Here is a 27,070-nt window from a genome sequence, read left to right on the forward strand (position 1 = left end):
ATGCTTGTCAGCCTAGCTACTAAAGAGGCTGAGCTATGGGGATCCCAGTAGGAAGGAAAGTTCTTATCTCCAGTTAACCACCAAAAAGCCAGAAGCAGAGCTGTAAATCAAGTGGTAGAGCTCCAGCTCTGAGCAAAGAAGCTCAGTGGCAATTGGCTGCTGTAAAGCATTATAAAATTGAAAAGATGGGGGCCAGGAGTTTGGCCTAGTGGTAGTGTTTTCCTAGCATGCACAAAGACCAGGGTTTGATTCTTTGCTCACACATATACAGGAAAAGTCAGAAGTGGTGCTGAGGCTCAAGTGGTAGAGCTCTAGCCTTGAGAAAGTCCAAGGACATGGCACAGGCCCTGAGTTCAAGCCCCAGGACTTGCAAAAACGAAAATGAAAAGATGGACGGGCCACCAGTGCCTTACCACCTGTAATCCCAACTGCTCAGGAGGCTGTGACTGGAAGGATGGCGACTGGAAGTCAGCCCTGGCAGAGAAGATCGTGAGGTCCCTTCTCTACTCCTTACTGGGCACGAAGGTGTGTGCCTGTCACCCTAAGTGACATGGGAGGCTGAGATGCGGGGAATGACAGTTCCAGGCCAGCCTGGGTTTAGGGTTAGGGTTAGGGTTAGGCTGGAACCTCTTCAAGACCCCATCTCAACAGAAAAAAGTTAAGCGTTGTAGCACGTCACTTTCCTTCAGTGGCAAAAGGAAGCCTAATATAAGAGGACCAAAGTCCAGGAATATGCTCAGACAGGAAGGAAGACCCTAGCTCAGAAGCAATCAAGGCAAAAAGAGGCTGGAGGCTTTGGAAGAGATCCTGCCTAGCAAGCATGAGGGGCCCTGAATTCGAACTTCAGTTCTTCCAGGAAAGAGCAAATGATTCCAACCCAGGAAGATCGGGGGGGGGGGGCGGTCACAAATGAACCCTAACAATCATCATATACACAAACAATAGCTGGAGGGGTGGATGGACACCATCCCACCAACAGCGCCACCCAGCGGAGCAGAGGGGGCTGAGTCATGGCAGGCCAGAGAGCCTGGAAGGTTCCACTTACACAGAGCAAACCCAGCTCTAACTGAAGCCCAGATGGCCCTTGAGGAGCTCCCAGGTCTGGAAGACAGCGGGAGGACCAGGCCTCTTGCAAGGAGGAACAACGCACCAAATCATACTTCCAACCCTGGAGAGAGGACACTGCCATCCAGCTGCTGCCCCTCCACACACTGCCCCTCTTCCAGAGTCGCCCCCCGCCCCATTCCACCCCCAAGTCCTGAACACCAGGCTGGGCAGGGCCCAGCAGATCCTACCCATGCCACCTCTGTCAAGAGGGCTGTGAAGGCAAAACCGGGTTGTTTCCAATGCTGGGCTGGTGGATGAGGTGGTCCCCGGCCCCCAGACTCAACAAGTAAGCGGAGCTCCAGAAGCCAGGCGTGGTGGCTCTCGCCTGTCACCCTAGCTACTCAGGAGGCTGAGATCTGAGGATCGGGGTTCAAACCCAGCCCAGGCACAAAAGGACCTGAGACTCATGTTCAACTAACCTCTAGAAAACAGGAAGTGGGGCTTGGCTCAAGAGTAGGGTGGTAGCCTTGAGCTGAAGAGCTCAGGGACAGCGCCCAGGCCAAGTTCAAGCCCCATGACCCACAATAGGAGGAAGAGGAGGAGGAGGAGGAGGAGGAGGAGGAGAGCTTCAAACCTTAAGAAGGTGCTAGTGGCTCACACCTGTCATCTTGGCTACTCAGGAGGCTGAGATCTGAGTATCATAGTTCAAAGTCAACCTGGGCAGGAAAGTCCATGAAACTCTTATTTCCAATGAACCACCAAAAGCTAGATGCAGAGCTGAGGCTCAAGTAGTAAAGAGCCAGCCTTGGAAGAAAAGGCTAAGGGACAATGCCCCAGGCCCTGAATTCAAACCCCAGTACATACATGTACATAAACACACACGCGCGCGGGCACACGCACACACACACATACTTAGCACACATTGTTTTTGCCTTCAGCCTTACATACTCTCTCATAAGTTAAAAAAAAAAAAGGAAGAAAAAAATGGATGGGGCAGAGGGAGGGAGGGGAGGAAGAGAGGAAGAGGAGGAGGGAGGGGATTGGGAGGAGAAGGGGAGCAGGAGGGGAACATAGCTTCTCCCTCTGACCTCACCCTTAGGCCTAGTAATTAGTGCACCCTGGGAACTGAGCAAGAATATCTTAAAGACATTTACCCTGGAGAGGAAAAAACCTCTTGGGAAAATGTATCTCCTCTGGCACAAAACATGATTGCAAAGAAAAAATGTATTATCTCAAGGTCTGGACACCTGAGGTGAGCACCCACACGCTCACGCCTCTAAATTCCTAACTGCTCAGGTGGCTGAGAATCTGAAGACACGATTTTGAAGCCAACCCACGCAAGAAAGTCCACGAAACTCTTCATCTCCAATAAACTACCCGGAAAAAGCTCGGAAGTGGAGCTGTGGCTCAAGTGGCAGAGCGCTAGCTTGGAGCAAAAGAAACTCAGGGATATCATCCAGGCCCCACGTTCCAAGCCCTAGGACTGGTGAAAGAAAACAAAGACAAGGAAGGGAGGGAGGGAGGGAGGGAGGGAGGGGGAGAGGGGGATTGTAAACATGTACAGAAGTTCCACAATAAAATCCCCCCTTATCGATAATGTATGCAAATAAAATAAACTAAAAAAAAAAAAGAGAAGCTCAAGTACTTATGTCACAACCACCCAAAGTTAATGAGTGAACCAATTTTGGAGTCTTTGAGCCCAGAAGGGAAAATAAAGCCCAACCCCCAAGGACTTCCAGCCATGAGACCCATGAGGCCTGAGCACTCATGGCGACGCATGCCCGCACCCAAGTCTGGTGTGTAACTATTTCTCAGTCTTTCCTTTGCCTTACCTCACTAATAAGCTTTCTTCTTTATCTTAGTATGTCTTCAAACTTTGGCACCCAAGAGCAGGCAGAGGCCTTCTTCTCTTGTGGAGATCTACTCCCTGGACCATCACCAGTTCCAGCTCAAATAATATTCCCTACATAGATAAAAGATCAACCTCAGTCCAGTCCTCTGGTCCTTCTTGTCCATTCCATTCTGGTACCTAGATTCTCACATTTCTCCTTTCAAATTATTCTACATATTACTATATGATGTGTGTGTCTCTGTCTGTCTATCTGTTGGGGCTGGAATTCGGGGCCTGAGAGCTGTCCCTTGGCTTTTTATCCCAGGCTGGCACTCTACCATTTGTGCTATAGCTCCATTTCTAGTTTTTTGGTGGTTCATTAGAGTTTCATGGACTTTCCTGCCCAGGTTGTCATTCTGAGTAGCCAGAATGACAGGTGTGAGCCAGTGGCATCCAGCTACACTGGTAACCCTTTTCTGACAAGTGCCACAAGAGCTACTCAGAATTAACAACATGGTTGTCAACCTTTGTGTAGAAATAGATGCCATGGGGGCTGAGAATGTGGCTTAGTGGTACAGTGTTTGCCTAGCATGCATGAAGCTGCGGATTTGATCCTTCCGTGCCGAACACAGAAAAGGCTGGCAATGGCACTGTGGCTCAAGTAGTAGAGTGCCAGCCTGGAGCGAAAGAAGCTCAGGGACAGTGTCCAGGCCCTGAGTTCAAGCCTCAGGACTGGTGAAAGAAGGAAAGGAAGGAAAGAAGGAAGAAACAAGATGTCATGGTTCTGTGCTGCACTGGCATTGGCTTTCTATGGTTTCAGTTACCCGCAGCCAACTGCAATCCAGAATCATTCAACAAACACCGCCCCCCAGAAGCAAACCCATTCACGAGTTTTCCATGGCACACCATCCAGGTGTAATCTTCGCCCCCTCCCCAAACCCAGTGTCTGTCTGCCCGGTGTGCCCGCCCTGAGGCACATGGCATCCCTTCGACCTGTGAGGCCGGCGGTGCGAGGCGTGTTAGTCGTTCCGTGGGATTCGCCGTCCCGGTTGTTCGTTGCTTTTCCACGCTCGTACTTTACTGGCGAGCCCTGCGGGGTAAATACGAGGCTGTGTGGCTGTGGGGAGGGGCGCGTCGGGAATCTGCTGGGCTCTTGGCACGGACTCTCCAGAGGCTACGGGAGGGAGGCAGACCTGCGGGGTTTTTCTCAAGCAAAGTCTTGTTTTTCCTTTGAAAGCCCTGTGCCCTCACCCCCAGAGCCGCCAGCTCGCATCGCGCCTGCGGGCCCTGAGCCCCCTGGGCCCTGACCCCGCCTGGGCCCTGACCCCGCCTGGGCCCTGACCCCGCCTGGGCCCTGACCCCGCCTGGGCCCTGACCCCGGCTGGGCCCTGACCCCGGCTGGGCCCTGAGCCCGGCTGGGCTCCACACGCGCTCCGGGGGCGGCCGGGGCTGGGGGCCGCAGTCCCGGGTCTTCCCGCCCAGCCCGGCGTCGAGCCCGGGCCCGGGGAGGGGGGTTCGGGGTGGGGGGAGGCCCGACGCCCGGCGGCGCCCCTCGACCTCCGCACTCCCCCCTCCACACACACACACACGCGGAGGCTCCCCGCGCCAGGCCCGCCGTCCTCCCTCTCCATCCCCCGCCGACCCCCCACCACGGCCCGTTACCATGACGACGGAGCCTCTCCACGCGGCGGGCCGGGACCCGGTTGCTATGGCTTCCGCTCCGCCGCCTCCAACCCCGCCCGCCAGCCGCGCAGCGTCCGCGCCTGCGCAGTTCGCGGTCTCGCGAGGGCTTTCCCTCCCTCCCCCCACCCTTCCTGGGCGTCCGGGGGCGGGGCCTTGCGCGAGGGGGCGGGGCTCCAGCCCGGGGGCCGGAGGAGAGAGAAAGGATCCGAGGGGGGGGAGCGGCGCGGGCGCCTACGGAGGCCGCAGAGGGACACGCCGAGCCGGAGGCTGCAGGATGGTAGGCTGGGCGGGGGGGAGGGGAGGGGGGCCGAGGGGCGTGGGCTGCACCCGCGGGGGGCCGGGGGGTCGCCCGGGCTGCCCTCGGGTCCCCCGAGACCCCCGCTTCCCCCGAGCCGGTGGGCGAGGCGGCCTCGGGAGGCAACGCTGGCAATCGCCCTCGCGAGCCGGGCGGAGAGGGGGCGCGTTTGGGGAGTGCGGGGAGGGGGGGCCGGGCGGCGGGGCCGGCGAGCGCCCGGGGCGGGGGGGGGGGGCTCCGAGCCGGGTCCCGGGGACCCCGTCCAGCGCCGCGCCGAAGCCGCCCGGAGGAGCGGGGCGCGGGGTCCCCGGAGCGGGGCGCGGCCGGGCCGGCAGCCGCGGGTTTCCGGGTCGGGCCCCGCTGCCGGCCGTGCTCGCCCCGAGGCCCGGCCGAGCTCGCGGGCTCGCCGTCGGGGCCCGGGCCCCAGCGCGCCGCCTGCCTCCCCTCCCGACCCCGGCCTGCGTCCTCCCCACCACCCTCGGCCTCGGACCCCGCCGTGCCTCCCCCGGGTCTCCCGCGCCCCGCCGCGCCCCGCGCCGCGGACGCAGTCCCGGAACGGGGAGGCCGGGGTGCGCGGGGTACCGAGCGCTCCGCACCCCATCGCATTCCAAGTTCGCTCCTTGTTCCACCGCCATTCCCAGGGAGCCACCCCGAGGGCCGCGTCCCCGGGAGCGGCTGCGAGAGGGCCTGGACGCGGGGGCACGGGGGTCAGGGGGCCCCGGACGCGGGGGCACGGGGGTCAGGGGGCCCTGGACCTGGGTGCACGGGGGTCAGGGGGCCCTGGACACTGGGGTCAGGGGACCCTGGACCTGGAGGCACGGGGGTCAGGGGGCCCAGGACACAGGGGTCAGAGGGCATGGGGGTCAGGGGGCCGTGGACCTGGGGGCACTGGGGTCAGGGGGCCCTGGACACTGGAGTTAGGGGGGCCCTGGACACAGGAGTCAGGGGACCCTGGACGTGGGGGAACGGGGGTCAGGGGGGCCTGGACATTGGGATCAGGGGGTCTTGGACCTGGGGGCACGAGGGTCAGGGGGCCCTGGACATGGGGGCACGGGGGTCAGGGAGCCCTGGATGCTGGGGCACAGGGATCAGGGGGGCCTGGACCTGGGGGCACGGGGGTCAGGGGGGCCCTGGACACTGGGGTCAGGGGACCCTGAATGTGGGGGCACAGGGGTCAGGGGCCCTGGACGCGGGGGCTCAGAGGTCAGGGGGGCCCTGGACACGGGGGCTCGGGGGTCAGGGGGGCCTGGACGCGGGGGCTCGGAGGTCAGGGGGGCCCTGGACACGGGGGCTCGGGGGTCAGGGGGGCCCTGAACGTGGGGGGCTGTACCTGCTCACATGGAGGAAGGGGATCATGGCAGAAAAGTGACAAGTGGTTAGAGGGATGGAATATGAAGATGACTGAGGAGGGGAGTGTGGACTGGAGCTCCTCTTAACCAGGTGTGACCCTGGCTGGGTAAATAAGCATCTGGAGAGAAAGATCCAGAGATTGATGGTCAGGACAGAACACCCCAGTTGCCTGGAGGTGTAGTACGGTGCCTTCCATGTGTTGTGGGTATCCACTCATTTAACCCCTCTGACAGCTGTGAGGGAGACAGACTGGGGTGTGCTCTGTCAGTCCTGGGGCTTGAGTTGAGAGCCTGGGCGCTAGCCCTCAGGGCTAGTAGTCTACCACTTTGAGTCACAGCTCCATTCCGACTTTTGCTGGTAGGATCTCACGAACTTTCCTGCCCAGGCTGGCTTTGAACCACAATTCTCAGATCTCAGCCTCCTGAATAGCTAGGATCACAGGCGTGAGCCACCAGTACTTGACTAAACAAATAGCTTTTACGACTTTTTAACTAAGCAACTGAGGCCAAAGATTTAAAGTCACTTGCTCAAGGCCATACATACCCAACTTATGAGAGCCAGGAATTGAACATGAATGGTAAATGTGGAAAAGCCAAAGACAAGAAAGGCACCTCCCAGTGTTAGCAGGGAGGGGGTGGGTTTGTGGAGGTTGTACTGGGGCCTGGTTGCTGCCCCTTTAAAAAAGAATAAAAAGGCTCTGAAGCAAATGTCTGCCTCTCAGCTCTGGTCCCCCTTCTCCCTCCAGATGCGATTCATGCTGCTGTTTAGCCGACAGGGAAAACTTCGGCTACAAAAATGGTACCTAGCCACGTCAGACAAGGAACGGAAGAAAATGGTGCGAGAACTTATGCAGGTCGTCCTGGCTCGCAAACCCAAAATGTGTAGCTTCCTGGAGTGGAGGGATCTCAAAGTTGTCTATAAGAGGTGACTCTCCACCCGCTTCAGATTCCCTGGGGTCTATCCTGCTGGCTTGGAGTTCAGCAGTGGCGTAGGGGGCTGAGGAATAAGTGTATGTCAAGTCAGGCAGAGCTGGCGGCTGAGGACATGCTCACACCGGAGACAGACACCAGCTTCTCCTGCTTTCCACACTCCCCTTGAGCATCGACTTTCTTTTTTGACCTCATTAGGATTTGAACTCAGGGCCTTGCCCTTTCTAGACAGGCACTGTACTATTAAAACCATGATCCTTAGCCCTTTTTACTTTCGTGTTTGCCTCATGCTCGGTTGGTTTGCTCGTTCCTGGATGATGCGGTCACTTGAGCTACTTCTCCAAACGCTGCTTTTTGCTGTGTGTTTTGTTTTGTTGTGTTTTTTGTCAGGCATAGAGCTTGAACTCGGGGCCTGGGCACTGTCTCTGAACTTGTTTTCCACTTCCAGTTTTCTAGTGGTTATAATTGGCGTTAAGAATCTCACAGATTTTCCTGCCCAGGCTGGCTTTGAACTGTAATCCTCAGTCTCCTGACTAGCTAGTATTACAGGTATGAGCCACCAGTGTCCAGATTGCTATTTTTGTTTTGTTTTGTTTTGTTTTTTCTAGTCCTGGGGCTTGAACTCAGGGCCTGAGCACTGTCCCTGAGCTTGTATTGTTCAAGACTGGTGCTCTACCACTTGAGCCACAGCTCTACTTGCTGAGTTTTTTTGATAGCTTATTGGAGATAAAAGTCACAAAGACTTTCCTGCTGTTACTGGCTTTGAACTGTAATTCTCAAATCTCAGCCTCCTGACAAGCTGGAATTACAGGTGTGAGCCACCAGCACCCAGTCACACCTGATTCTTGCCTCCTACATATCACATATGACCCCCTTCTGCCTCTATCTAGTCCCTGTCATTCTCCATTCAGAGGCCCTGCCCCACTTTTCACAACACCCCCCCTGCACATACAGTGGCTCCTTCTGTGAACTGGTGAATTAGCTGGCTCAGGGTTTTGCTGAGTCAAATGGAGATAGCAAGAAGGAGAGAGCAGACTTTGGACTCTGAACCGCCCTCCCTGTGTCCAGTCCAGCTCAGACCTCGGTGGTGGGAGGGGTACACCCACAGTGTCAGGGTCTGGAAGCTGGCTCCCAGCTGTCCCCTCTGTCCCCTTCTCAGGTATGCCAGCCTCTACTTCTGCTGTGCCATCGAGGGCCAAGACAACGAGCTCATCACCCTGGAACTCATCCACCGATACGTGGAGCTCCTGGACAAGTACTTTGGCAGTGTGAGTCCTCCCTCCAGTCCCCTCTCCCGCCCTCGCTCACCTGCCCCGCAGTCCTCTCTTTCTGCCAAGCAGATTTTCTCTTTTAGTGCCAGTATCGGGGCTTCAGCTCAGAGTGTAGGCGCTATCCTTGGCTTTTTATGCACAAGGCTGGCGTTCTACCACTTAAGCTACAGCTCCACTTTCAGTGTTTTGGTGGGTCATGGGAGATAGTCCCAGACACTTGCCTGCCTGGACTAGCTTTGAACCGAGATGCTCAGATCTCTGCCTTCTGAGTAGCTGGCGTGAACCACCAGTACCTTGCCCCTTTCTGCTGAATTTTAAGGAAAGCCTATCCAACTATTCTCTGCACTGGAAATCTCAAGGGAGAGGTAAAGTTGGACCAGTGAGAACCTCAATTAATCTCCCCTGTTAAGCTCTAAGCCTATTAGCCAAGTCCCTTAATTGGCCCTGAGGCTTGGAGCAGGATTAGGAAGAAGGAAGATTCCAGCATGGTCCAGTCCACACCCATGCTTAGAGTTTGGCTCACACTTCTGCGTACAGGAACAGGGTCCCTATTCTGATTTTGGTAGTGGTTCCTGATTTTGGCCTGGTGTTAGACTCTTCTGGAGGGTCTTCTGTTTGTTTGCTAGTTTTTACTTACATAAATATTTTTGCGCTGGCATCAGGGCCTAGGTTCTGTGCCTGAGCTTTTTTGCTCAAGGCCAATGCTCTACCACCTGAGCTACAGTTCCACTGCTGGCTTTTTGCTGGTTAATTGGAGTTAAGAGTCTCTTAGACTTTCCTGCCCAGGCTGCCTTCAGACTACAGCCAGAAGGACAGGTGTGAGCCACCAGAACTTGTGCTAGAGTATTTGGAGTTTTGTTTTGTGCCCATCCTGGGCCTTGAACTCCAGGTCTGGGTGCTGTCCCTGAGCTTTTATTTGCTCAACACTAGAGCTTAACCACTTGAGCCACAGTTCGAAGCCAACTCAGGAAGGAAAGCCCATGAAACTCTTACCTCCAATTAATCACAGAAAAAGCCAGATATGGCACTGTGGCTTAAGTGGCAGAGTGCTAGCTGTGAGCAGAAGAGCTCAGAGAAAGTGCCCAAAGTTCAAGCCCCGGGACCAGCAAGAGAAAGAACAAAAAAGAAGAGTCTCACAGACTCTCCAGCCTGGGCTGGCTGGAAAGTCCTCTGATCTCAGCCTCCTGAGTAGCTAGGATTAGAGGTGTGAACTATGGGTACCCAGCCTTGAAGAGTTCTTGGTTCTACATTAAGTCATATGGGGAGAGCCTGGCCTTCATAAAGACAGCTCTGGTCTTAGATGTGGTTTGGCAGAGTGACTCCAAGCTCGTCTCCCCCTTGGCAGTGGATGGAGCTCTGTGGAGTTGTCTTGTTGATCTGCATCTGCCCTATAAGTTGGCGCTGATATCCTCACCTCCAGTTGGGGAAGCTGAGTCTCGGAGACATTCTGTGATGTGTACAGACAGCTGATTATAAGTAGAGCCCAGCTTGGACTGAAATCTCCCTCCTCTCCCTGTTTGTGGAGGAGGGGGTACCCCAGCTTATAATGGGAATGGTGTTGTAGAACTTCGAGGGAAAGCAGAAGGAACTACAACAAGATGAAAACATAACGTTTCACGTTCAGGGAGAAAGGAGGAAGGGAAGAAGGCCTGGCACGGTGGAACTCGCCTATAAGCCCAGCTGAAGCATGATTACCTGCAGTTCCAGGCTGGACCGGGCCGCATGGCCAGTTTTTGTTAGTTTGTTGTTTAAAATAAGAAGGGCTGGGAATATGGCTTGGTGGTGGAGTGCTTGCCTAGCATGCATGAAGCCCTGGGTTCCATTTCTCACATACACAGAAAGAGGTAAAGTGGTCCTGTGGCTCAAGTGGTAGAGTGCTAGCCTGGAGCAAAAGAAGTTCAGGGACAGTGCCTAGGCCCTGAGTTCAAGACCCAGGACTGCTGAAGGCGGGGGGGGGGGGGGGGGGGGGGAAGAGAAGAAGCTGAGCTCTTGTGGCTCATGCCTGTTTTTCTAACTACTCAAGAGGCTGAGATCTGAGGATCATAGTTCAGTCAGTCCAGGCAGAAAGGCTGTGAGACTCTTTACTCCAGTGAACCACTGGAGAACTGGAAATGGAGCTGTGGCTCAAAGTGTTAGACCACCAGCCTTGAGCAAAACGACTCAGGAACATAGCCCAAGACTTGAGTTTAAACCCCACGACTAACTCCCCCGTTCCCCCAAAAAAAAGCTGGGAGTGGAAGGAGACTAACATGATTGTTCAAAGGAGTTTGGGAGCCCTGGAGACCAGCCTTAAAATGCAAGGTGGAGCCAGGCCTCCTGGCTACTCAGGAAGCTCAGGTCTGAGGACAGAGGTTCAAAACCAGTCTGAGTAAGAAAGCCCATAATATTGGAAAAATCCAAAGTGGAGCTGGAACTGTGGTTCAAGTGCTAGAGCCACCCGCCTTGAGGAAAAAAGAAAGACAAACAGAAGCCAAGGTGGGAAAAGCCAGGGGCAGGAGCTGCACCTCAGCCCTCGGCTCCTCCCCCAGGTGTGCGAGCTGGACATCATCTTCAACTTTGAGAAAGCCTACTTCATCCTGGACGAGTTCCTCATGGGCGGGGACGTGCAGGACACCTCCAAGAAGAGCGTGCTGAAAGCCATCGAGCAGGCTGACCTTCTGCAGGAGGTACGGGCCCGGCACAGTGAGGAGGACGAGGAGGAAGATTGCCGTGGCAGAGGGTCCCCTGCACGTTGCCGGGGGGGCCCCCCTCCCCTGTGGCCCCCACCACCCCCGACTGCGCAGTCGGCCTCCAGTCTCTGACACCTCCCCCTCCAGGACAGACGGAGGCGAAAGGCCACCAGGCATCTTACCAATTGTCCTATGCATTCTCCCTTTGCACTCCCTGTCCTCTGGGACTCAAGGTGTCAGGTCCTGTAATTCTAGCTACTCAGGAGGCTGAGATCTGAGGATCATAAGACTCAAAGCCAGCCCAGGGGAGTCTGCAGAAAAAAAAGACCAGCCCAGGCAGTGAAGTTTGTGGAATTTTATCTCCAGTTAACCACCAAAAGGCTGGAAGCAGAGCTGTGACTCGAGGGGCAGAGTGCCAGCTTCGAGTGAAAAAGCCAAGCAAGAAAGCCAGGCTGCCCCAAGTTTTAGCTCCAGTATTGGCAACCCCCCCCCAAAAAAAAAAGAAAAAGTCAGGTTTTCCTTTCCTCTGATGTATTTAGTTACCTTTTTTTTTTTTCCTGATGAGACTAGAAATCAAACCTGGGGCCTTGCACAGGGTAGGCACAGTCTACCACAGAGCTACCCCACCTCGTGACTCACACACACTTGCACACACTCAAGAGACTGGAGATTGGGGTGAGGGGGGGCGCAGATATGAAGACATTTTCCTTGTCATCCTGCGCCCCCGCCCGTACCCCCTCCCCACCCGCCTGCCCTCTCTTCTTTGCCACCGCTGAGCCTTGGCGCAGGGCGATGAGTCACCAGAATCCACAGTGCCTGAGTGAGCTGGCCTGAGCTGGCTGTGGGGAGGGGAGACCAGCGGAAGTGGGAGTCATCACTGCAGGAGGAGAGAAGAGATCTTGCCACCCTGCTGGTGTCCACACACACACACACACACACACACACACACGCACGCACTCACGCACTCACGCACATGCACACAGGCCCGCACGTGCACCTGGCCTGGCACCATCACCACCTCCCCCTTCCCCTGCTTACTACTAACCTGTCCAGCCCTAATGAGTCATCTATGCAGGCTGGGGACTGGATGCCAACCTCTTACTGCCCTCTACCCCCACCCCAGCACTCCCCAGCACGCAGGGCCCAGCTCTTACCCTTGCAGCCCCTGGGAAGCAGGCTTCCTCCCCATCCCAGCCCTGCGGCCCTGAGACCGAGCCCCTCCGGCTCTCTCTCGGAGCTGGACTCTCCCTTAGTCTCTGCCTCTGCCACTTTGGATGCTGGGGCGGTGCTAGGAGGCAGGTCACCCCCACAGGGCTCCTACGGCTCTAGCCTTGGGCTCACTTGGTTTGTCTCTCTTCTCCCCCCCACCCCTTGTCTCTCTGCCTCCCTCCTCCTCCCCCCACCCCCGTCTGCCATTGTCTTGCCCACCCTGCCATCTGTGTGTCTCAGGAGGATGAATCGCCGCGCAGTGTGCTGGAGGAAATGGGCCTGGCGTAGCCTGGCCTGGCCTGGCCCTGTGAGATGGGGGAGCCCAGGAAAGAGGCTTCCCCCACCTCCCACCCCACCCTCAGCCTTTCTCTTGGTGGGATCTGGCTGAGCCACCTCTGCCACCTCACCTTTGGAAGGGGCTGCGGGCCCAGGCCCTTGAAGCATTCCCTCCCTCCACCACCCGCTGTCCCCACTGAAGAAATGTGACCTTGACAGAGGGTGCCATTTGGCTTCCATTCCCTGCCTTTGAAGAACCAATGTTACTCCTCCCCCTCCCCCCCCAAAAAAGATCCCTCCCATAACAATCACTGTAAATATATAAATATTATCAGGTCAAAGGGAAAAGGTTTTCAGGGCTCTTCTGTCCCCTGTGCCCCAAAACCTACCTCCACCCCTCCCCCTAGCCAGCCAGGGCAACTTCTCTGCCTCCGAGGGGGGGGCCTTTTCCCTCACCACCCCCCACTCCCTCCTCCACTGCGGTGGGGCTTCCACCTGGTGCCAGGAGGAACGGTAGAGCCCATTTCTTTTCTAACCTTGCCCCTGGGAGGGAAGGGACCAGGGACTGGAGGGCCAGCCTTGTGGGACCCAGGCCTGGGCTGCCTCCTCCCCTCCATATCCTGGGTTTGGCCTGAGGGGTGAGGTGGGGTACACAAAGTCTTTGCCTTTATTTCCTGTCTTCTGAAATAAAAGGAAAAAGCATTTCTGGATTTGCTGTGCCTTGGGCTTTGTGAAGGAAGATGGCGCCGCTGGGGTCTGTGTGAAGGGGAGCCTCCTCTCCAAAACTGGGGTTGCCAGATTTAGGAAGGAAAAAGAAAAAGCAAAAAGTCATCTTCGAATGCCACACTAGTTTGTTTTTCTCTCGTGCTGGTCTAGAGGCGGGAGCTCAGGGCCTGGCGCTCTCCCGCTGCAGAGGTAGCTCCACTTCTGGCATTTTGGTGTCTAGTTGGAAATGAGAAGCTCATGGACTTCTCTGCCCTGGGCTGGCAGGGAGCCTGGGTCCTCAGGTCTGGGCCTGTTGTTCCTCTGGCAGCCTGACAGGGCTGCTTTCACCCCGGGAGGAGCCGACTTTACCTTTCCTTGGACCTTTCGTTAGAGGATCTCCAGTGCCCAGATTAGTGTTGCTTGAGTGGTGACCAGTGTCGAGGTCATCGCCTTGGAAAGCTAATAAATGACTAAAGCCAAGCTCTCCCACCACGTCCTTGGAGAAACACCTGGGAACTAGGGAGCTTCACTTACGGGTGGTTTGGCTAGTGGGAACTAGGCCTGTGGGAACAGGATCATGAAGACAGCCGGAGTGCCTGGAGGCTCGAAGCTGGTGCGCAGGGCATCGTGGCAGACCACTGGCTCTTGGTAAATTCTCCTCTGCCAAGTACCCGGCAACACCGCCGGCCTGTCCTCCACCCTCCACCCCAGCAGCCTGGCCTCTCCACCCCCTACCCCAGCAGCCTGGCCTCTCCACTCCCGACCCCAGCCTCTCCACCCCCTACCCCAGCAGCCTGGCCTCTCCACCCCCGACCCCAGCCTCTCCACCCTCCACCCCAGCGGCCTGGCCTCGCCCCCTCCATAGCTTTTTCGGCTCAAGGTTGGTCCTCCGCCAGTTCCAGCTTCTTGCTGGTTGACTGGCTGGCCCCGAGCCTGGGTCCTCGGATCTCGGCTTCCTCCTCCGCCCCTAGCCCCCTGGCTTGGGCGGGTCCCCGCGGCGCGCCCCTCACCGGGCCCCTGGGGAAGGACCGCGGGCAGGTCCGGGGACGGGTGAATAACGGAGCACAAAGTCCTAATAAAATAGTCACTTTTATTTCTTAGCAAAACTATTTCCTCCGTGAGGGGTATTTACAACCGAGAGGGGAGAGGGAGAGAGCCACAGCGATCGGGAGGCGGGGAGGCGCAGGGGCGGCCCGGGGGGCGGGGGGCAGACTCACTTCCATCGCGGGATCAGAGCTGCTTTTACCGGTTTCAGACGGGGACGCGCGAGGGCAACCGGAGGGGGGACGGGGCCCTGCGGGGGGAGGGACCGCGGCGGGACCGCCCGCCCGCCCCTGCCCGCCGCGCCGACGGCCGCGGGGACACCGGGCCGGGAGGAGGTCGGACGGGGCGTGGCCGGGGCCGGGCGGGGGCGTGGCCGGGCCGAGAGGGGCGTGGCCGCCGAGGGGCGTGGCCGGGCGGGGGCGGGGCGCATGCAAACACCGGGGCGGAGGGGCGACACGGAGGGGGCGTGGCCGCGCGCGGCGGGGGCGGGGCCCGGCGAGTCACGGGCGGCGGAGCAGCACGTGCTCGATGTAATTCTCCAGCTCCTCCTGCTCCTGCAGCCGGCGCTCCTCCGCCTCCGCCTCCGCCTGCGCGCGCCGCGCCTGGGCCTCCGGGTCGGCAGAGTGGCGCGAAGGCGGCAGGGCGTGGTGGAAGTGGCGGCGGCGGGCGGCGGCGGGCGGCTGCAGCGTCCGCGGGCGGATGTAGTTGGGAAGAGGGTGGTAGGGCCCCGGGGGGAAGGCCGGCTCCTCCTCCCGGTCCCAGGGCGGCAGCACTTCGTTCCAGTCCGGCAGCTCGTCCCGGGCGGGGGCGGGCGCGGGGGGCGGGGGCTGCGGGGAGCGGACGTGCGCGGGGGCGGCCCGGGGGGGCGGCACCGGCTCCGGGGGGGCGTTCTTCTTCCGCTTCCGCTTCTCCTCCACCTCCTCGATGATGCTGACCACGTCGTCGGCGGGCAGGTGGAGTTTGGTGGACAGCTCGATGAGGCTGTCAATGGTCTGCGGGTCCATCTCGTCGTCGTCGTCGTCCTCCTCCTCCTCCTCCCCGCCCTCCGCGGGCCCCTCCGCCTCCTTGCGCCGGTGGCCCGGCGTCTCCTCCTGGGAGCGCTTGTCCTCGGCCCCGGCTTCCCTGTCCTCCTCGTCCTCCTCCTCCTCCGCGAACAGGAGCGCGTTCTGCCGCGCCCTCTCCGCCTCCTCGGCTTCGGCCTCCGCCTCCGCCGCCTCCTCGTCCTCCTCCTCCTCCCTCTCCTCCCCCCCGCGCCGCTCCTGCTCCGCCTCCTCCCGCTCGCGCTCGCGCTCGCGCTCGGGCTGCGGCTCCTCCAGCCCCCGAACCCCCGGGCCGCGCGGCCGCGCTCCGCCCTGCAGCAGATACTGGAGCAGCAGGTCGGAGGCCAGGTCGGCCAGGCGCTCCTCCTGGGCGGCGGCCTGGCGCGTGGCCTCCGCCTGCCGCCGCCCGGCCTCGACCTGTGCCAGCCCCTGCTGCAGCAGGCGCTCCCCCGCCTCGGAGCCGCCCAGGAGCGGGTTCTCGAGCCGGCGCGCCTTGGGGAAGGGGGCGCTCAGGCCTTGGTACACCTTGGATAGGGGTGTCAGAGCCTCACCCAGGTGTGATTTGGGGGAGGGCAGCCCTTCCCCGAACTGAGGGGCTTCGGGAAGGGGCCCCTTCTCGGGCACGCGCGCCTGGAACTGCGCGGGGGCCAGGGGCGCGCGCTCCGGAACGCGCGCCTGGAACTCTCCCCAGGACGCGCGCCACACGCGCTCGGGCCCCGGGCTCTCCAGGTTGACTCGGGTCAGCGTGTGCGTGCGGGTCTCCGTCTCGGCCGCTGCCGTCTCCTGCTGGCGCTTGGCGCTGCTCGGGCTGAAATCGCGAAGTTCCTGGAGCAGCGCCGCGAGCGTCTCCAGCTCGTCCGCGGGGTCCCCGGCCTCGGGGCCGCTCTCCGGGGTCTGCGCGCGAGGCGGCGCCGCGGGCGCCGGGACCTCCGGCGCCGGGAGGCTGTGGGTCTGGCTGCGCACCGTCTCGGTCAGCAGCGCCTCTGCGGCTTCTCCCGCCGGCTCCTGCGGGGAACCACCCGGTGCTGGCGGCGACGCCGGGCGGTCGAGTGCCTGCAGCAGCACCGCGGCCAGCGCCCGAGGATCCACGCCCTGGAAGAGCTCTCCCTGGTCCTGCAGCTCGGAATTCCGAGCAGCTCGGACTTCGGCAGCGCCGTCATCCCCCGGCCCGGGCGCTGCGTCCCCAGTTATCGGCTCTTTATGCTCAGAGCCGAGAGGAGGAGGCGGCTGCGCCTCGGGGCGCCCGGGAGGCGCGGCTCCCACCCCCTTGATTAGCAGAAGGAAGCAGAGGAGGACAGAAGCCCGCAGTCTCGGGGATTTCATGACCGAGGGGCTGCCGGAGACTGGAAAACAGAAGGGAAGAGGGGGGGGGAGAGAGAGAGAGAGAGGATCTCTGTAAGAATTCCCTTCCCCCCACCCTGAAGCAGGGAAATCCGGGGCTTCCCTCATCCCGCCAACCTTACCCAAAAGAGGGAGCAATCGAGGAAGAGGCGCCGATCTCCCGAGTCTCCGCCCACCCCCTCGCTCACCCCGGGCCACCTCGCCCCCTTCCTGAGCCCCCTCGCTGCCAGCGCCCACGTACTGAGCACGGGTGGGGGGGACGCGGCCCGCGCCCCACAGGACTCCCCGGATGGTGCGTGGGCGACTTCAGCAGCGAGGGGGGGGGAAACCCCGCTGCGAACCCCCTCCCCATGAACCGGGGACCCTCACGGGGGCGCCCCGCGGCGTCTGCCTCGCCGCCTGCCGTCTGGGAGGAGGGAGACGGCCCTCCCTGGCACCCACGGCCGCCGGGGGTGGCGGGGACGGACCGCGCAGTATTTACCAGCCGGTGTCACGACGCGGAAAGTGGAGAGGAGGATCGGACCTCGGGCGGGGTGGGGGGTCGGGGTGGGGGGGAGGTCGGGACGCGTCCGCCCTGGCTCCGAGCGGCGATCGCCGTCCGCGGTCCACTGGGCTGGGCTCCGCGGAGTCGGCGCCGCTCCCCGCCGCTCGCTGGCTCGCTCGCTCGCTCGCTCCGGCTTCAGCACGCTGGACAGCGCCCGCGCCGCCTCCGCCTTATAAAGGGCAGCGCGCGCGTCACGTGGGCACGCCCCGCCCCGCTGACGTCAGTGTTCATTCATGGGGAAGCGGGCGGGCGCCCAGGGAAGGCGAGACGCTCGGCGATTGGTCGGCGCTCGCCGCTCCCGGCCTGCGCCTGCGCACTGACGCCTTTGGCTGGAGGGGCGTGAGCGAGCTGAGCTCCGGGAAATGAATGAGTGAATGAATGAATGAATGAAATGCGGAGGGGGGCGGGGGGCTGTGAATGAATGAAGGAGGGACGAGGAGAAAAGGATGAATGAATGAAGGGGAGGATGAATGGAAGGGTGGATGCGGAGGCGCGCGGGAAGGCGGGAGGAGGGTGGGTTACAAAGCCACCTGCCTGAGCCCGCGTTGCCGAGCAGAGCAGAAAGGGGGGACCCCCGCCCCTCTCCGGACCCCCGCCGAGCCCCCCCCTGCGCGGGGAGGACCGGGCCCGGCCCGCCGCGGGACGCGCGCCCCACCCGGCCACCTCGGGTCGGGGATCGCGCCCAAGGACGGCCGGAGCCCCGACCCCGGGCGGCCTGCGGGCCGGGAGTCCGCCGGGGCCGGGGGGGGGGGCCTCGGGGTCGTGTCTCCCTCCCTCCTTCCGTCCGGGGGCCCGGGCCGCGTCGGCCCCACCCCGCCCGTCCTCCCCCGGCGCCCCTCCCGCCGTCCTCCCGCCCCCAAGGACGTTTGGAGGGCGAGTCCCGGCCAGGTGGGGAGGGGATGCAGGTGGGGGTGACCAGCCCCGGGCCCCCGCTCCGCGCGTCAGCGGCCCCCCTCGCCCGCCGGCCCCTGGGTGCGCGGCTCCGCCCGGGGTCGGGGCGGGGGGCTCGGCGGCCCCGGGTGGCGGGAGTGGGGGGCGATGACGCACAGATTGCGCAGAGAAAATCCATGTGCCAGCCGGTCCGGCGGAGGGAGACCGGGCGGGGGCGGGGGGCGGAAGTGGGGAGGGGGCGGGGAGGCCGGAGGGGGCCGCGGGCGGGGCAGCCGTGACACAGCGGACCCCGGGGGCCGCGGGCGGACGCCCCCCGCCCCGCCAGGCTCCCCGCGGCCCGCAGGGCGGCCTCTCCACCACCGGGATTCACTTTCCCAGAAGAGCGCCCTGGGCGCTGCGGGGAAAGGGCGGGGAGGCGTGGAGGGCGCGCGGCCGGCGGGGGGCAGGAGCGGGCAGGGGCCGCGCCCGCCGAGAGACATCTTTCCAGAACAGGAAAAGGCAGAGGCCGCGTGGCCGTGGAGGGAACGCGGACGGACAGGGGCCCTGGAGCCCGGGGCCAGCCCCCCGCCCCGGGGCCCCCTCCCCGGCCCCCTGCGCTCCTTCCCCGGCCCGGCCTGGCTCTGGGGAGCAGCGGGGTGAGGACGGGGAAGCAGAGCCAGGGCTCGGACACCCGGCGAGGGGAGGGGGCGGAAGGGGACCCCAGCCCAGGTGGACGGCGCGGGGCAGCCACATACCTGCGGGCGTGTGCATGCGCGCGCACCCCCGCGCCCGGGTGCGCGTGGACAGGGATGGAGGAGCCCCAGGGGAGGCAGAGGAGCGGGGATGAGCGGACGGACAGGGGAAGGCGCAGGGCGTCCCCTCTCCCAGGCCATGGCCGTGCGCCGGCTCCCGGCGTCTGGTTAGAATCGCATCTCTTCCCCACACTCCGGTGAAGTTTGGGTCTTTTGAGTGAACCCCGATCTGGACACCCTCTGGGTCAAACAGACCCAGTGAGCCGTGGTAGGGAGTCCGTGTCTCCTGCGTGTGTGCCCGGGCACGCGGGCGTGTGGGGCTGCGTGTGCGCCTGGGCATGTCGGGGTCCTTCCATGCCCCACGGGGCAGATGTGGCTGCTCATATGGGTGTCCATGTGCCCCACTCATTTTCCAGCTCTTAGTGGAATAAAGGCTCGGAATCCAAGCTACGCAATGGCAGCCCCCCCCCCCTCCTCCAGGCTCTAGGTTCTTGGCTTTGGTGTTCAGACCCTTCCCCATTTCCAGCCGACCCCTGCCTGACTCCCACTTACTGAGATGCTCAGGGAGTTTCTCAGAAGCCTGCGCACTTCCAGGCCCCTGTCATGAAGGGTGGGGGAGGCCAAGGCGGCAACCTTGGCACAAGAAGCAACAGGCTGGGTAATTCCCCAGCCCGACCCCCTCGAGCCACACAGCCTCACCTCGAGGTCTTTTGCTGCCTCTTTCCCACCTGTTTCCCACCTGAGCTAGCGCCTTCCCACACCCCTCCCTCCCTCTCCCGGGGGGCTGCGTGGTGGTGTCCCTCAAGCCTGCTGCCTCTAGACCATTCTGGGAAAGGGTTCTGGAATAGGGAAGGCAGCTGGAAGGGGCAGAGCCACGGTCAGCGGCACTGGAGGGGACCCCCAGGTGAACACCCCTGGTGTTCGCTGACTTGTTGGTAAGAATCCACCCACCTTTGTTTCCTACTTCTTCTCTATTCCCCCAGAACAAGAGCAGAAGATGGGGTCTAGTAGAGCAGGGGTCCAAAGCTGAAGGTCTGGAAAGCCAGGGGGGGTGGGCACAGGGGTCTTTTCCCTGAGAAGATGTAGAAAGGGGGAGGGCTGGGGCTTGCAACCCCCCTCCCCTTGGCAACTCAGCCTGTCCCCTTCTCCCCCCTCCCCCCAGCCAGTGACTCACCTCTGCAGCCATTCATTCATTGCGTCAGCCTTAGGGGGGACAGGCAGGGCGGGGTGCTTCAGGAGAGGGGCAGGGGTCCCCACTTCTAACTGAAAATAGGTGCTGAGGACCCCTGAAAATGACCCCGCTTGGTAGATAGGCTTGCCTTCATCTTTGGTCATCCGGGGGGAAGACCTGGGAGGGGGCTGGGGAGAGGCGTGGGGGCACGGCAGGGTTTGGATGGTGGACGGTGGGAAGGGGTGCTCACCCTATTGTTTTTGGTCTTGGGGTCCCCTTCTATCAGACCCCCTCACCCACACGAGAGGGGGAGGGGAGACCCAGCAAGCCGGGGGAGGGCAAAGCCGCAGAAATGAGTCACCAAGAAAAGGAGGGAGGGAGAGAGAGAGAGAGAGAGAGAGAGAGAGAGAGAGAGAGAGAGAGATATGGAGAGATGGAAGGGAAAGGACACACACACACACACACACTCATGAAGGTAGTAGCCAGAAACTCACCAGAGAGAGAGAGAGAGAAAAGTATGCATTTCCACCCTCCCGGTCCTCCCCTCCTCCACAGTCCATCTGTCATACACACACACACACACACACACACACACACACACACCAGTGAAACACCAGACACACCCACTTCACAAACACAATGTCACACTGAGCTTAAGCCAGGTCCTGCAGACGGTGTCCAGGGAAACAGAGCTTTCAGTCCAGGTTATCCAGGTGGCGGGGCCATGGCCAGAGCCCTCACTGAAGGAAGGAGATGCAGTCTCGGGCAGTCACAACTGCACCAGACACGCACGCAACAACACACATAAGTCACCTGCTCCCGCCCCCCCAGCCATCACATAGCAACACAGCAAGCATGCCTGGGGGGGGGGGAGGCGCCAGGCATGTGGTCCAGGATACATCCCACCCAGACATCCCCTGACTCAGGCGTGCATGGACAGAAGCGGAGACACACAAAGACGCCCATGGACAGACACACGCGCGTGCACACACACGCACTCACACTCACACACCTAGCGCTGCCTGGCGCGCGTCCGCGCTCATCTTGGCGCCCCTGTGTGTTACATCTGGGAATTGCAGTCTCCGCAGCTCCCTGAGCTGGGGGGGGGGGGTGTGGGAGGAGGGTGGAGGTGGGGAGAAGGTGGGGAGAAGGGGGATGGGGTCGGGTAACCTGGGCTCTTACCACGGCTTCCCCCACTCTGGAATGGAGAACAGGAGCAGAGACAGAGAGCTGAGATAGAGACGCCCAGTTCCTTGGGCCTGCGGGAGGCCCCTCTGCCTGGACGCCAAGGGGTAACTTGAGAGGGGAGCCCCCATGGATTTGGCTGGCAGGCGCTCACATCCTGGAGAGAAAGGCCTGCTCCCGGGCTGGGCAGGGAGCCGAGCTGCCAACAACTGCTTCTTTCCCAGATAATGGGATGGGTGGAGGAGGGGGGCAGTGTCCAGCCCCCACCCCACGAAGGATGTCATTAGCCTCGTGGCAAAGGGGCTTAGAGATCCTTCTGAACACCGGCTGCTGGAGGAGGGTGACAGTGCCTCGTCCCCCCCCCACACACACAACACACACACACAGAGGGTGGGAAAGGTCCTTTATTGCTCCAGCCAGGGGGTGGCAGCGCCATCGGGAGCCAGAGGCAGCCACAGCTACCAGCTATGCAGCCATGAAGCCCACACCGGGGAGATGGGCCGGCCTTTGCCGACGGCCCACTTCTCAGAATACATCCCCGGCAAGCAACACACGTCCACTGCGCAGGACACAGTGGAGCTGAGACGTGACAATCTGCAGAGTGCTGAGTCCATTCCAGACTCAGCATACCCGGCACTACTCCCTCCAACTCCCACAGCAGACTGGGTGCCATCTAGAAGCCACCTGAATGCTTCCTCCCTCGGAGACGGGTGTGAGGATCTGTCGATTGTGACACAGTGCAGGACAAATGCAGGTACAGCGCCAGGTGCTGGCGGCTCACGCTGGTAATCCTAGCTACAGGAGGCTGAGATTGTGGTTCAAAACCAGCCTGAGCGGGAAAGTCTATGAGAGTCCCATCTCCCATGGACCATCAAAAGCCAGGAGTGGAGCTGTGGCTCAAGTGGTAGAGCACCAGCCTTGAGTAAAAAAGCTAAAGGACAGGACCCAGGCCCTGAGTTCACCCAAGACCAGCACACAAACAACCAAATAATTAAAACGGGCATTTACAGACCTAGTCTACAACTTAACTATTATAGTCTAGGTACCATGAGTTCTAAGTCAGCCTGGGTTACATAGCAAGACCCTGCCTCAATTAAAGCAACAAGGGGGAAAACAGCTTCACAGAGGATTCATGGTCCAGAGGAAGGGAGTGGTGTCCACAAACCCTGGGCAGTGAGGGTTCCTCCTAGGAGGCAGACACGAGAATCGGGCCACGCCATGTCAGGCCACGCCATGTCAGGCCACGAAATCTGCCCTCTGTTTCTCCAGTGTCCAGACAGCACCCCAGTGAGGTAGGGAAAGGGATAGGGAAGAGCCCTAGAAACATGGCACGGCCCTGAGAAGCCAGCACTGCAAGTAGACTTCATCTCACAGGGTGAAGCCTCAGGGAAAGGGCCCCCCACGGGCGCGCAGTGCCTCTCCTCCCCGAAGGACGGACAGAGAGGCCCGGCCCGGCCGCAGGCCCGGCGCGATGGGGTCCGGGATCACCTGGAGGCCCCGCCGCCGGACACTGGTCGGCCGGCCCACGCGGGACGGGGGTGGGGAGGCCGTGTCTGTGCGTGGCGGTGGCGCCCTGGGTGGGGACGTGACAGGCGTGGTGACGTCCCGTGCGTGGAGGCCCCCCACGCGTGGGTGGGGATCGCTAGGGGGTCCTTGAGGAGAAGTGGAAACCGGGTCACGCGGGCCGGGGGGTGGGGGTCTCAGGCCGGGAGCTCAGGAAGGCTGCGACCCTGGGACCCAGCCTGGCTGAGCCCCAGGCCAGCCCCGCTCCCCCATCTCACCTGCGTGGGTGCAGAGCAGCGTGTCTTCAGCTTCTGGGGCCCCACGGGTTGTAGGGACCCAGCCAACCCCAGGGCCTACCCCGCGCCCTGGACCTGCCCCGCGCCTGGACCTGCCCCGCGCCATGAACCTGCCCCACACCTGGACCTGCCCCGCGCCCTGGACCTGCCCCGCGCCTGGACCTGCCCCGCGCCCTGGACCTGCCCCGCGCCTGGACCTGCCGCGCGCCCTGGACCTGCCCCACGACCTGGACCTGCCCCACGCCTGGACCTGCCGCGCGCCCTGGACCTGCCCCGCGCCCTAGACCTGCCCCGCGCCCTGGACCTGCCCCGCGCCCTGGACCTGCCCCACGCCTGGACCTGCCCCGCTCCCGCCTGGACCTGCCCCATGCCTGGACCTGCCCCGCACCCTGGACCTGCCCCGCGCCCTGGATCTGCCCCGTGCCCTGGACCTGCCCCATGCCTGGACCTGCCCTGCTCCCGCCTGGACCTGCCCCACGCCTGGACCTGCCCCGCTCCCGCCTGGACCTGCCCCACGCCTGGACCTGCCCCACGCCTGGACCTGCCCCGCACCCTGGACCTGCCCCGCGCCCTAGACCTGCCCCGCGCCCTGGACCTGCCCCGCGCCTGGACCTGCCCCTCACCTGGACCTGCCCCGCGCCCTGGACCTGCCCCTCACCTGGACCTGCCCCGCGCCCTGGACCTGCCCGGCGCCCGGACCTGCCCCTCGCCCTGGACCTGCCCCGTGCCTGGACCTGCCCCGCGCCCTAGACCTGCCCGGCGCCCTGGACCTGCCCCGCGCCCTGGACCTGCCCCTCACCTGGACCTGCCCCGCGCCCTGGACCTGCCCGGCGCCCGGACCTGCCCCTCGCCCTGGACCTGCCCCTCACCTGGACCTGCCCCGCGCCCTGGACCTGCCCCTCACCTGGACCTGCCCCGCGCCCTGGACCTGCCCCTCACCTGGACCTGCCCCGCGCCCTGGACCTGCCCCTCACCTGGACCTGCCCCGCGCCCTGGACCTGCCCGGCGCCCGGACCTGCCCCTCGCCCTGGACCTGCCCCGTGCCTGGACCTGCCCCGCGCCCTAGACCTGCCCGGCGCCCTGGACCTGCCCCGCGCCCTGGACCTGCCCCTCACCTGGACCTGCCCCGCGCCCTGGACCTGCCCGGCGCCCGGACCTGCCCCTCGCCCTGGACCTGCCCCTCACCTGGACCTGCCCCGCGCCCTGGACCTGCCCCTCACCTGGACCTGCCCCGCGCCCTGGACCTGCCCCTCACCTGGACCTGCCCCGCGCCCTGGACCTGCCCCGTGCCTGGACCTGCCCCGCGCCCTAGACCTGCCCCGCGCCCTGGACCTGCCCCGCGCCCTGGACCTGCCCCTCACCTGGACCTGCCCCGCGCCCTGGACCTGCCCGGCGCCCGGACCTGCCCCTCGCCCTGGACCTGCCCCTCACGTGGACCTGCCCCGCGCCCTGGACCTGCCCCTCACCTGGACCTGCCCCGCGCCCTGGACCTGCCCCGTGCCTGGACCTGCCCCGCGCCCTGGACCTGCCCCGTGCCTGGACCTGCCCCGCTCCCGCCTGGACCTGCCCCGCGCCTGGACCTGCCCCGCGCCCGGACCTGCCCCGCGCCCGGACCTGCCCCGCGCCCTGGACCTGCCCCACGCCCGGACCTGCCCCGCGCCCTGGACCTGCTCCACGCCTGGACCCGCCCACAACCTGAACCTGCCCCACGCCTGGACCTGCCCACAACCTGGACCTGCCCCATGCCTGGACCTGCCCCACGCCTGGACCTGCCCCACGCCAGGACCTGCCCTGCGCCCTGGACCTGCCCCAGGCCTGGACCTGCCCCATGCCTGGACCTGCCCCACGCCTGGACCTGCCCCACGCCAGGACCTGCCCCAGGCCTGGACCTGCCCCGAGCCTGGACCTGCCCCGAGCCCTGGACCTGCCCCGCGCCCGCCTGGACCTGCCCCGCGCCCTGGACCTGCCCCACGCCCTGGGCCCGCCCCATGCCAGGCCTGTCCCGCGCCCAGGAAGCCATCTGGGGGATCCTTAACCTAGGCCGTCCTCACCATCTGGGTGCTGGGTGCAGGGCAGGGAGCCCCGCGCAGCCTTCCACAGCAGGAGCCCACCCTCGGCGCGGCTGCCGCTGAACTCAGAAACGCCGCACTGCCCCTTAGCGCGTCCCTCCAGTCCGAAGGGCCCTCTTCCACTAGAGCCACAGCTCCACTTACCTACTTTTCATTGTGGTTTATCAATGGGAGAAAAGCTCTCGTGGGCTTTCCGCCCTGGCTGGCTTTGGCCTCCATCCTCAGACCTCAGCCAGCTGAATAGCTGGGGTGACAGATGTGAGCCACCAGCATACGCTTTGGCCCTTATTTTGATCTCCACGCTGCTGAAGCTGCAAGCTGGCAGCTGAAGTGGGGACGCTGGCATACCCACTGTGACCTCTGGGGCCGAGCCTGACCGCCAGCAAGTTAATTGCACATGTTGGGCTCCCATCCCTCCCTTTACAAGGGGCCCTCCATTTGGTCACCCACAGCCCAGGCCCGCCAGCTACACAGGAGGCTGAGATCTGAGGGTTGAGGTTCAAAGCCAATTTGGGCAAGGAAGTTGTTGAAAGCTCCAGTCCCAGTAGAGTACATGTATGTGCATGCAGAGGCACACAAACGCACTCCAGCTCCCCAGACAAGGTTGCCAGGGCTGGCACTGGGGCATGAGATGTCCTGACTGGGCATTTTCAGGGTTACAGGGTAGAAGGAAGAAGGAAGAACTTTCCAGTTCATCCTTCTGCTTTCTTCACCCTCTAACACCTGTTCTCCCTCTTTTTTGTGTCAATACTAGGGTTTGAACTCATGGCTGAGGGCCTAGTTTTTTTTTTGTTTTTTTCCCTCAAGGCAGGTGCTCTACCACTTGACTCAGGGCTTCACTCCCAGCTTTTTTCTGGTTAATTGGAGACAAGATCTTAGGAACTTTCCTGTCCACGATTCTTAGATCTAAGCCTCCTGAATGGCTGGGGTTACAGGCGTGAGCCAGAGTCCTTGGGGAGGATGGGTGTCTCTCGGAAGCAGGGGAAGAAAAAGAGAACAGGAGACACAACCCAGGCAGGGACAAAGGAGACCAAAGAGTGGATAAGGACAGGGTGGATGGCAAAGCTGAAAGGAGACAAAGGGGGACAGGCCGGGAGGGGACAGTAAGGAACCCTAAGACAGGTCAGGACCTCACTGGGAGAGGCCAAAAACAGTTCCTTCTAGGGGACAGTAAGTAGCCAGCAGGGTAACTCTGTAGGAGGGTGGGGGGCTGAACAAGCCACCCTGCAAACAGGGAGAAAGAAGATGGCCCACAGGACAGAGGAGGGGTGTGGCCCCTGGGGCAGCCAGCAGGGAGGGCACTGAGGGGGGAAGCATCCAGTTTTCTAGTGGTTAATTGTAGATAAGAGTGTATTTATGGGCTGGGAGTTTGGCCTAGTGGTTAAAGTGCTTGCCTAGCATGTATGAAGACCCGGGTTCGATTCCTCGGTACCCCACATACATAGAAAAAAGCCGGAAGTGGTGCTGAGGCTCAAGTGGTAGAGCTCTAGCCTTGAGAAAGTCCAAGGACAGTGCTCAGGCCCTGAGCTCAAGCCCAGGACTGGTAAAAAAATAAAAAAAAACTGTATTTACTTTTAAATAGGGTCTCAGTATGTAACGGAAGCTGACCCCTAATTCAACCTCCTTCGCAGTCCCCTGGTGCTGGGATTATAGGCCTACACCACCAGACCAGCCAACATTCCTCCCTTTTCATTTATTTACTTGGATGAAAATGTGGATAACCTAAACCCGAGGACATGGTCAGGACCTCTGTCTGCACACGGGATCCCACTGCACGCTCGCCCCTCACAGCAGCCATGAGAGAAACTATGGGAATTAACCTGACCCTAATATAAAGCACGCAAACTGTTTGTCTCAGGCTTTGTGTGGGGGGGGGGGCGTTGTACTGGAACTTGAACTCAGGGCCTAGGCTGCTGTCCCTTAGGTTTTTCTACACTGCTCAAGACTGGTTTTCTTCTACTTGAACCATACTTCTACTTCCAGCTTTTTT

General features: G+C 61.8%; 2 protein-coding genes and 1 long non-coding RNA gene across 5 annotated transcripts in view; 1 reads left to right on the forward strand and 2 right to left on the reverse strand.

The window, feature by feature from the left end:
- LOC150042715 (uncharacterized) overlaps positions 1–4,620 on the reverse strand; it is a 39,851-nt gene extending 35,231 nt beyond the window's left edge. The window contains exons 1-2 of one of the 2 annotated variants that reach the window (XR_016533586.1): positions 4,541–4,612; positions 2,880–3,010 (exon numbers count right to left, since the gene is read on the reverse strand). This is a non-coding gene — a long non-coding RNA (uncharacterized LOC150042715). Of the gene's footprint in view, positions 1–2,879; positions 3,011–4,540 lie in introns of both variants that reach the window. The other variant, XR_016533587.1, reaches the window with a different exon arrangement.
- A 134-nt stretch (positions 4,621–4,754) lies between these two features.
- On the forward strand, positions 4,755–12,661 carry Ap1s1 (adaptor related protein complex 1 subunit sigma 1). Of its 2 annotated transcripts, none has more exons than XM_090324057.1 (5): positions 4,755–4,838; positions 6,952–7,130; positions 8,295–8,403; positions 10,935–11,072; positions 12,525–12,661. In XM_090324057.1, exons 1-5 carry the CDS (start codon positions 4,836–4,838, stop codon positions 12,570–12,572), a joined length of 477 nt encoding a protein of 158 aa, XP_090180183.1. In that variant the 5' UTR covers positions 4,755–4,835; the 3' UTR covers positions 12,573–12,661. The 2 variants fall into 2 exon arrangements, with proteins under 2 accessions (XP_090180183.1, XP_090180184.1); XM_090324058.1 differs by lacking the exon at positions 4,755–4,838 and adding an exon at positions 6,251–6,407.
- A 1,674-nt stretch (positions 12,662–14,335) lies between these two features.
- On the reverse strand, positions 14,336–17,368 carry Vgf (VGF nerve growth factor inducible). Its single transcript, XM_090324150.1, has 2 exons — positions 17,172–17,368; positions 14,336–16,692 (listed from the first exon to the last, which is right to left on the reverse strand). The coding sequence occupies exon 2, from the start codon at positions 16,670–16,672 to the stop codon at positions 14,810–14,812; it is 1,863 nt and encodes a 620-aa protein (XP_090180276.1). The 5' UTR covers positions 16,673–16,692; positions 17,172–17,368; the 3' UTR covers positions 14,336–14,809.
- Between the last annotated feature and the right edge of the window lie 9,702 nt (positions 17,369–27,070).

Source organism: Megascapheus bottae, chromosome 34, assembly GCF_031878675.1.
Source record: "Megascapheus bottae isolate mThoBot1 chromosome 34, mThoBot2.hap1, whole genome shotgun sequence".
Classification (NCBI taxonomy): domain Eukaryota; kingdom Metazoa; phylum Chordata; class Mammalia; order Rodentia; family Geomyidae; genus Megascapheus; species Megascapheus bottae.